Source organism: Lupinus angustifolius, chromosome LG06 (assembly GCF_001865875.1).
Source record: "Lupinus angustifolius cultivar Tanjil chromosome LG06, LupAngTanjil_v1.0, whole genome shotgun sequence".
Lineage (NCBI taxonomy): Eukaryota > Viridiplantae > Streptophyta > Magnoliopsida > Fabales > Fabaceae > Lupinus > Lupinus angustifolius.
Window position 1 is genome coordinate 6,067,727 of NC_032014.1, and position 10,675 is coordinate 6,078,401.

At 32.1% G+C, this 10,675-nt stretch overlaps 1 protein-coding gene across 3 annotated transcripts; it reads right to left on the reverse strand.

The window, feature by feature from the left end:
• Positions 1,206–6,699, reverse strand: LOC109349306 (DUF21 domain-containing protein At2g14520-like). Of its 3 annotated transcripts, XR_002107944.1 has the most exons (12): positions 6,286–6,697; positions 4,674–4,750; positions 4,510–4,593; positions 3,864–3,977; positions 3,657–3,743; positions 3,237–3,376; positions 3,060–3,147; positions 2,483–2,556; positions 2,237–2,361; positions 1,863–2,128; positions 1,484–1,604; positions 1,219–1,406 (listed from the first exon to the last, which is right to left on the reverse strand). XR_002107944.1 is itself a non-coding variant. In XM_019590058.1 (11 exons), the coding sequence occupies exons 1-11, from the start codon at positions 6,461–6,463 to the stop codon at positions 1,560–1,562; spliced, it is 1,272 nt and encodes a 423-aa protein (XP_019445603.1). In that variant the 5' UTR covers positions 6,464–6,699; the 3' UTR covers positions 1,206–1,559. The 3 variants fall into 3 exon arrangements, 2 of the variants coding, with proteins under 2 accessions (XP_019445603.1, XP_019445602.1); XM_019590058.1 differs by having other exon boundaries at positions 1,206–1,604; positions 1,863–2,122; positions 6,286–6,699; XM_019590057.1 differs by having other exon boundaries at positions 1,219–1,604.

Here is a 10,675-nt window from a genome sequence, read left to right on the forward strand (position 1 = left end):
ATTGATAAAATATATTTAATTTAAAAAATTAATAAACTTAATTTTTTCTCACCAATCACAACTAATAACATATACAGTAACACAACTTGTAACCCATCATATATATTCTCCTTGAAGTTGCAAGAGGTTATGTGATTGGCTTTATCTTATTTTATGGTGTGGTTTCTCTGTGTTCTACTGGGAGCATATCTTCTATCCTCATATATTTATATATATATATATATCTTCCTATCAATGTTTAACATAATAGTGACTATATACAATCTCAATAAGAAAATGAGAAAGAAATGTTTAACATAATAGCGACTATTCAATATTTTAATTCTTGATTATGCTTGGTTTTGCTTGTAACCTGGGGTGTTTGTTTCTTAGTGAAGAAAAAATCGTGATGTCTTTTGGGTTCACTTATAGGAACCACTTTGATTTCTTGAGATCATACATACAATGAGAGAAATATGGTTGTTGTTGTTCTCGATCTCGTCTATTGTTCCTTTGAGCAACATTTCATGGTAACACATGGATCGAGTTTGCTTACCTCATTTTCTTCTATTTTATTTTTAACTTAAAAGATTATAGCTGAATTAGGATTATGGTTAAAGCAAAGAAAAAAACAAAAACACATGGCTACTATAGAGCTGTAAAAAAAGCATTGAAGAGCTGAAAATAGAGGTGTTGGTGGGATGAGTTAGAATGGATTCATCATGGTATGAACTCTTGAGCTTAAACCCAACCGGTAAGGATAAAAAAACACTGGAGAGGGAATAGAAAGAGGAGGCGTGGTTCAATTACCTTCCTAAAAGCAGTTGCTAAATTTTAGAGGGAAGTCTCCTTCCTTATTCCATTGTTCATTTTTCAATGAAATATTATTCTGGTGTATATGAGAAGTCTAAAAACATTCCTTAAACTATACATAGTGGTTTACTCCTCCAACAGTTAAACCCATATTTTTTTACCATCAAATAAAATCTTACACATCAACGGTCCACAGACAAAGGGCATGCATGCACTCTTTTTTTCAAGTCGCATTACACATACTCTTTATATTTAAACTTTTATACCGTTAGATGAAAAATCGGCTACATTAATTGAACAAAATCATATTACTCAATCATAAAGTATATACATTCTAGACCTGCAACTATAATTTCCCTTAATTTTTTGCCAAGACGTGTAATTTTTTGCTTTGTAAACTTAAACTGTTTAAGGGGTTCCATACCATGCTTCATAGCTATTGAATTTATGGAACAAAAGGTGTATCATGCACTTAATCGAAGCCATAGTGTCCTCATATCCAGAGTTACAGAAAACATACAATCGCTATCAAATAATTATTAAAGACAGCTAAGTTTTGCTGGCAAAGCCACACTGTCTGGCAAACAGCAATCCATTCATGTACATCCAAAACATTGATGTAAAAGTATTAACTGATTTTTCGTCCCTACATTTCATAAACGATAATGGCTTTGCATTGTTCCCATCAAATCTCAGTCCTTACTCAACAGCTCTCATAAACCACATTATCTATAATTAACAAAGCCTGTTTAATGGAAAGGCCACTGTCATGAGTCTTCAAAATGATGATCTGTTTCATCAAAGATCTCCTCCTACACAAAGATATTAATGTCAGTAAAAGTATCTACAAGTAATCCATCCAGAAAATTATAAATAATATAAGCATTTGAATTTTGAAGTGCACATTCTGAAGGAAAAGTTGTTCTTTTTTAAATAGCGAACCAAAATGAATAAGAAATTAACATCTATATGCGGCCAGTATTAAAGTTTCTTAAATGGTCATCCACTATTCAGGTATATTACTTAAGATTCCAAGAGTAAATGAGATTGTTCAACATGACCACGAGTACCTGTAAAAGCTCTTCAATGACATCTTCCATCGTAATTAATCCAACAGCTTCTTCCTCTTCAGGGAGCTTTGGAAGGGGACTACCATCAATCTCCAAAATATCTGAGTACATATTTTTTGACCATTTTCTGCTCCGAGAACCACCCTTAATTGACTTGTTTGTATTAGGAAAGCTTTTCCACTTATGGATTGCCATTTTGGGTTTTCCAACTTTCTCTTGGGGAGGCTTTTCACCATCAATATCTACCTTCACATCTCTCACCGACTCTTTTTCAGAGTCACAAGACATAAGGAAAGAGTTTCAGTTTCGAAGAGAATATATATATGGAAAATTATGGCAAAAGAAGCACAAAAATGTTCACAGCTTGTTCTTACCATCGGCATAGTTTTTGGAAGATTGTTGTCCTGTCTTGTCACACCGTCTTACAACAATAGCCATGTGGCTATGGCCCTTCTGGAATTCATTCAAAATGTCATAAAGTGGCATACTTTCTGGAACCCTGTCAATATGCGTAGTTTTTAAACATGACTTAGGGATGATATAATAACCATTAAGTGCAAATGGAATCAAATCACTAATGTGCCTTCCCCAACAAAACCTACAATACATGCACAAGATACCTTGGAATCCTGCGTATGGTTACACTCTTCACAGGTGTTTCATCTTCTGGATGAATTGTTAATAAATTCTTAACCTAGAATTAAGAGCACATATTCAGAAAATCAATGTAATATACATTACACGGACACAAAATAGAGTGAGAAGACGAACAGTATATAGAGTGAATGAGAAAATATGTAGATCAAAATTAACTTGCAGCAAAATTTTGGCTAATAACTGACCTCCGAGTCACAGTTCTCAGTAATGTTAGTTTCTTAGTTAAGTTAAATCTTAGAAACATATTTTCTTGTTCATCTCTATGGAAAGCTCAAAATACTCAAGCTGGACATAATTTTTTGGCAATCTTTATTTCAGTACTGTCAATTGTCGCTGTTCAGAATAGCAAATTGGTTTAGACATCTTATTTTAGTGTCTTCTGCACTCTCGGTACTTCAAACCTGTACTTTGGTTACTAAAATCTTGGTACGTAAATGCAATTGAGGTGAAACTTTATGTTGTTTTCACATAAGCTTCTCATTTAATGAAAAAGGAATGTTAAATGTTAATTAAATGTATCAAGGAAAGAGCACACTATACCAGAACAAGTCCAATAATGTTTGTAGGCTGCTCATAATAGACTGGGATTCTACTATGCCCATTCTCCAATATTTCATTCATCAGTTCCCTGTTTAGTAATAGACATTTAATTTGTGACTAAAATTTGTATAAAACACAAAAGTTAGCTTTACTTTATAAAAAATTAGAGCACCTTACCTATCAAGGTTTGAATTAATATCAATGGCAAACGTTTCAGAAATAGGAGTCATGGCATCACTGGCTGTCTTCTCACTGAGTTCAAGCGCCCCAGCAATGATTGTTGTTTCATCATGTGTCAGTTCCCCACCTTTTCCAGCCTAGCACAATCAACCATGAATAGCAACAACAAACACATTAAAGCATGAATATCCAGGCAAAGGATTCCAAAACAACAAGATGCGAAGTAGATAAGATAGTACTAGGGACATTTAGTATTACATTCAAAATGAAAAGGTAGAAAATATAGCATACTGATGAAATAACAAAAAAGCATAATATAGGTTTTGTTCAATTTAAAGTGCAAACGAATAAAAACATCATAAAATATAGAAGGATGCTTTTTTCCAACTGAAAACATCATATTGCACCGATACAGACCTCATTGCCATGCAAATTCACAAGTGTTTTTAACTCGGCTCTGCGGAAAAGAGCTTCTTGACGATGGCCAAGCAAATAGTCCAACAACTGGAAAACCAATCAATGCGAAACAAGGCAAGAAGGAAAAGAAAATCAGGACAAAACAAATTAAATTGCCCCATGTTTACTCAATGAACGTGTTAAAAAATTCTGTTCAATGCATGTTACCTTGCTAATTGGAAAAGCAACGGGAGAACAAACCCATACAAGTACACGGACAAAGGGAGCCACGGTTGCACCAATTGCTAAACCATATCGGGAACAAACTGATTGGGGTATAATCTTCACAGGAGTAAACATAAGCCAGAGCACTTTTATATGTCAAGTAATAGAATGCTAATATATTGTCCCCAAAAGGCAGCTAATTTGTAGACTTATGGAATATAAAGTGTGAGAACCTGGTTCAAACTCCGGCAAGTGCACAATCCCCCTCTTCCCCATCCCCATAAAAAAACTTTGCCTACTAAAAAAAGAATGCTAATATATTCCTAATAAATATTAGACAAATATCTGCCAGACTTGCTGCAATCCAGCATGGTACAAACCACCATTGAGCAGGACCATACTAATTTTAAATGTATTATTTCAAAAATTAATTGGAAACAAACACCGGCAAGTAGCAAGTCAGATTTACAATCTTTAACTACATATCATGATCAAAATTAATTTAGTTCAGAATGAAGGATTTTTAACTACCACAATCACACTGTGTCCAAGGAACATACTACAATTGAAGAACAAACAGAAGCTCTTTAAACTTAAATCCTTATATGTATGTACTTTATTAAAACACATAAGGACAGAATTTTCTCACCTCACCGAACAGAAGAATTAATGTCACAGAAATCAGGATAGCACCCCATGCAGTAACAAGACTATCAAGAAAAATAGGAAGCGTCTGGAAAAAAACCAGCAGCCATTTAAATATCAAATCCATGTAACATAAATATGGGCACCATAACATGATTTCAATCGTACCTCCATGGCTGCAGCATTACAAATAAGCAGGGTGCAAAGCAACAAATGTTGATTTCTGACAACAGGCAATATCTTCTCTGAATAACAAAACACAAGTTCAAATAGGTAAAGTTGTAGAGAATCAATAATTGCATAATTGCATAATCCCCGAACCAAAACAAAAGAAGCAATCACATTCTTACCATTTCGACAGAGCGAAGAGACATCGTTCAGCTAAAGTACTTAGAGGCTGATAGGAGCCAGGGGAGAGGAAGTTATAAGTTGTGGATTTTATCCATCTAATCTGAACAACCTATCTCTTATTATTCAATATCCCCAAGGTCAATTTTCCTTCAGTCTCAAGTACCTCTAGAATGTATTTTGGAGTAGATTCATGAATAAAATCAAAAGATAACCGATTGCGCTTAATCTCTTTCCTTTCCAATTTATTATTTGCTCAACTCCAATCGGGAATATGACAACATGAACAATTTTATAGAGCTTCAACCCATGAATCATTATACACATACATGTATAATTAGTCACAAAAGAATACATGGATGATGAAATTTACTGCAGTAATTGCAAGAGTTATTGAGAGCTCATTTAAGCTCACCAGAACAAGTTATGAAAATAAGGTATAACTAAGGGTGGAAACAGGCCAGGCCGCCTACCAGGGCCTATTACCTGGCCTATAACAGGTCAGGTCAGGCCAGGCTTTCTTTGTAAACAGGCCAGACACAGGCTTTTTGAAAAGCCTATTTAGTTAAATAGGTCAGGCTGTAGGCCATCCAAAAGGTCTATTAAGCCTAACAGGCCTGCCTATTTAATTATATCATGTAATATGTTCATATTATACAATTTTAATATAAGTAATATTATTATACATATGTAATATTAATATAAAAAATATAATTTAATTGTTAGGGTTAGAAGAGTCTAATTAAAAGTAGGAATATTAACCTATCTAAATGTAGATATGATGACCTATTTCAAGATGATATAGTAAAACAGGCTTTTAAACAGGCTAACAGGTCAGGCTTTTAAACAGGTCAGGCCTAGGCTTTGAAATTTTTTTTAAACAGGCTAACAGGCCAGGCCCAGGCTCCTACATACTATATAGGCTGGGCCTGTTTAAGGCAAAGCTTGGCCTGGCCTGTTTCCACCCTTAGGTATAACCTTCAGATACGCTCTTAGCTTATTTCAAGAAGCTCACCAGAGAAAGCCTATATAAGCATATTCAATTGAGCTCCTTCTTATATTATCTTATCTTATCTCGAAAGAGCTTCATGCTTAATTAAACTGTTTACCTAAACACCCTCACAAAAAATTGCATTTATCTTCTACTATTTACCAACAACAAAAGTCAAACTTTAATCTCACTAACAACAAGATAATACTCTAAAATAGGAGCTACTCCAACTTTCTCCTTAATATATTTATTTCTAAACATATTCTGTCTAGTGTGTCCATTAATCTTCTAGTATTTACCATACAAATAAACATCAAAGGTAAAGGTTTCCGTCTATAAGTTTTTTAACATGATATATTATTCTCAATAAATATAAGTATTCAAATACTGGAAACATACATAGACTAATAGTAGTAAGTGATGAAAAGGGAAAATAATTACCAGCATGCTTACGATCCTGAGGAGTACCAGACTTAGCGAGAACTTCAAGATCAACTAGACTCAAAGACATGAGCCCCAAAGTGAGTCCTGACATCAACCCAGCGAACAAAACCAGCAACACAATTACTAGTATGTGTACAAAGAACTCTGTTTCACAGCACGAATACTCCACCGTCATTCTCTAACTTAATATCTCTCTAGGTTTATAAATTTATATTAATAGTTAAAGCAAACATAACCACCACAGATCTAGCACCTCCATTTTTTTTCAGATACGAGGAGGGGGAACAGTACCAGGAGCATGTGGTTTATTTTATTGGGAAATTAAATTGGAAATGAATGAGAAATGAGTGAGGACTTGGGAGGAGAATAGAAAAGAATAGAATAGAATAGAAGTTGAGGAGAATTGTAATTTGATTTCTTTTTTATTTTATATATATATTGGGAAGTGGCAATTTTTGTCGGAATGCGAATGAAGAGACGCTTTGTTAAGTTATTTGGTTGCCAAATATGCAAGCGTCAGGATCCTGGTGGCTGTGTCACGCTTCATGCTTGTTTTGAGAGTGAGATCACCGTAGATTGTGGACAACAGATAAGCATCTCGATTTTCATGTGGCTATACGACAAGAAACATTTTCTGTCCCAACTCCCAAGATATATGTCATTTCATCCATCATTTTTATTGATTCAATTAAAAAAATAATTTATAATAATTTTTAAATTTAAATATATATTTTTCAACCACACGTATGGAATGAGATATCAACAGCATACCTTAAGTCATAAACTTGTGAACCACCATCATTAATTAATAGCAATATTCAAAGTAATAACATAGACTTTTTTTTTGTTACATCAGAAAGATAAAAAACAATGACATACAAAGACTAATGGATGTGTAGGAAAATAAAGACCTAAAATTGTCCAGCAAACTTTTCCATTAGCAAATTTACTCCCGAAAAAAAGTAGTTTTAAAACAGTCAATAAAATTTTATGAAAAATTATCAAATTATCTCTAAAGATTTCATTGATTAGAATAATTTCTTTAAAATATTTTTATGATATATTTAATCCTTATAGATTTAGAATAAATAGCGTAAAGTAAAATAAAAAAAACAAAGACCAATTTGCACTATTTTATTTAAAAGAAGTTATATGATGATTAAAAGGAATAATAAATAATAGAGTAAATTATACTGACACCCTATGAGTTTTAGTGAAATTATACAAATTACCCCTCACTTTTTTACACTTACACAAACCTCCCCTAATTTTATACTTTCATTATACTGATCACCCATGCATAAGAAATAAGTGTAATATTTTAAACAAAAAATGTGATAAATGCAATTAAGTTAAATAAAACATAATATATTGTGGAGACAAGTCCAAATAATATATGAGTCAATATTTCTTTATTATTTTTGGTTCGTTACACTATATTATAAGAGCGATTTAAACAATATTTCTTTAGAATTGTTGATGCATTTTGTAACCAACAAAATAAAGATACATTGATTTATATATTATTTAGACTTGTCTACACGATATATCATATTTTGTTTAACTTAATTACATTTTTCATATTTTTTGTTTAAAATATTACACTTATTTCTAATGCAGTAGTAGTCAGTGTAATGAAAGTATAAAAACTAGATGAGGTTTGTGTACGTGTAGAAAAGTAAGGGGTGATTTGTGTAATTTCAATAAAACTCAGGGGTGTCAGTATAATTTACTCTAAATAATACAGTGATAACAGGGTTGTGAGAACCAGACCGTACTGGACGGTCCGACTGGTTTGACCACTAACCAGACTTGAGAACGACTTTGTTTTATCATCTTAACCGAGTGAGTTAAATCGGAGAAATTCCGGTCCGACCTTACTAAACATAGTTAAACGGATTAAACTATGAAGTAAACCGGACGTTTCACTTAAAAATTAAAATAATTGAACTCTACACTAATTTTTTGTTTCACTTCGATCCAAAAAAGATAAAAAAATGTTACTTCAATGTAATTATACATTATTACTAATTATAACATTTTACATTTATATATAATTATATATCTATAGATAAAAAATATTAATTATATATAAAATCATTCGGTCAGACCAAACGGTTTAACTGGTTAATACGGTTAAAATTGATATGAGACTTCTTCCGGTTTGACATCCGACTCAGGTATCACAATATTAAATGATAATATAAAAACTCTTACACTATTAATGTATATATCTTTTTTCTGAAAAGTCTGAATTATAATTATTTTATATAATATGTTTTAGTTTTTTTATGTAAAAAATAGAGAAGTAAATATATGGCCTTAGTTGTCAGTTGATAATTGATAATTGATAAGCAACATAATAAGATAGCGCATAGTTCATACTTTTACCACTTTTCCCCTCATCTTTTTCACCATAGGCTATATATTCATACCATTCACAATAGTGCAACCCATTTTTTTTAATAGACTAATTATTTTATATTTATTTATATATTTCAACAATTTAAGCAACTCAAGTCAAAATCACTTCTAATGGTGCAACTATATTTCCGTTTTTAAATGAACCCCACAAACTTACCTCACATTTACATGTGAGAATAAAGTATTTTCTCATAAGATATTTTATCTCATTCCACTAGGAAAAGTATGACATATGTATTGTTTTGTTTAGTTTTAGAAATATTTTTATAGAAAATTATTAAATATCACACATGTCATGATTTTAATAGATGTAGGAGATAATTTATCTTCTTATATTATGAGATACTTTATTCTCATATTTCACATTAATCTTCTTCACTTTTACTTTATTTTATTTAATATTGATTTCTTCTATCTTTTAACAAATATTTTTAATTTTTTTAATTTTGTCTCAACTATAAAAACAATGCATATTTTGTTAACTTTTGTGAAACAAACACAAGAATGGTTCTTTTCCAACTGTGAAATTGGAAGAAGAACATTCTTATTTGGTTATGAACTAAAAATTTTCCACCATTATGGATCCTCTTAATGAGAGTGTAATATGTATATACTATACTGGTGTAATGAACTATACACATTTAATATATCATTCATTTGTATTACTTTTATTTAAAAGTCAATAATAATTATATAATGAAGGATAATAATTTACATAATAGTATGTACAAAACTGTTATATTTGGAGTGTATATATATTTTTCTCCTGTAATTTCTTATAAGTTATAACAACTAATGTTTTTAAGAATGTATAACTGCTCATAAGTTTTAAATCGTGTTCTCTTTTTTTTTGTTACATCTTCGTCTTTGAACTGTATGTATATCTGATAATCTATCAAATATCTTTACTTGTTTAATGTAATTCCTTAGTTAGTGAATCAGCCATGACCATTGCCACAATCATAAGGGAATGGAACCAACATCGCAAAGAAAGTCCCTCTTTTTCCACTTCTACCTCTTCTCTCTTTCACTTCCATCTTCACACTTCTCCCTCAATTCAGAAACACAACCTCCACGTACTACCCCTTCATCTTCCCATTCCCTTTGCCCATGCTTCCTGTTAACAATAAAGCCCACTTTGGAAGAAGAACAATAAAAAATAGAGCCCAATGTGATTAAATGAGCCTTTTACTATTTTTAGTAGGTTTTTGTATTCCCGTAATAATACACCCATGATTAAGAATGTCAAAAAGCACACAACTTTGCATAACCAAAAAAACAATGAAGAAAAGCTAGTACTAATGCTGGTGTTTCTATAATTGTGAAGGAACCCACTATTGGATTCAAAGAAGGATACAAAGTTGTTGGGCGGGATGGGATTCTTTGTCCCAAAAACCATGTATCTTACACCAAATAATATAAATTTGATTCTATATTTTTTCTATTTTATTAAATGATGATGCATTTTAAATGGTATGTGATACAAATAGGGACACGAACCAGGACAACAAATCTTCGTTACGTGGGGTGCAAGCTCCAACTTTTAGCGATATTATAACTTTGACCACTAGTAATATTTTATAATGTTTCTATGTTCTTTAGTTTGATTCTTTACTTAGTTGCTTTCAGTGCTAGTTATTGACCCATTAGACATTTAAGTATTTGAAATTTGAATAAGACTAAATTAAATTTAACAAAGAGGATTCTCCTTATTTACATGAAGGAAAATGCAAATAACAGAAATAACCACATGATTTTAATGAATGAATTTACATAGCATCAAGCTTGCTTGTATCACAAGTAAAAACATGGTAACTAATATTGCTAGGCTTATTCCGCTGGTTGGCTCATGTTGATGTTTGTCCTTGACCGATGGAGGAGCAGCCTTGTGCATGACTCTGACCGAGGTCCTTAGCATCTCAAGATGAGAAAGACTGACTGAGGTTGGAAGGCCTTGATCAGG

Bases quoted from the DNA above. Each gene is read 5' to 3' on its own strand.
- LOC109349306 (XM_019590057.1), bottom strand. From the start codon at position 6,463: ATGACGGTGGAGTATTCGTGCTGTGAAACAGAGTTCTTTGTACACATA. The intron at 3,978-4,509 runs GTGAGAAAATTC...ACTCCTGTGAAG, and splicing joins TAATTCTTCTGTTCGGTGAG to ATTATACCCCAATCAGTTTG. The intron at 2,362-2,482 runs GTATCTTGTGCA...GCATATTGACAG, and splicing joins ACCATACGCAGGATTCCAAG to GGTTCCAGAAAGTATGCCAC.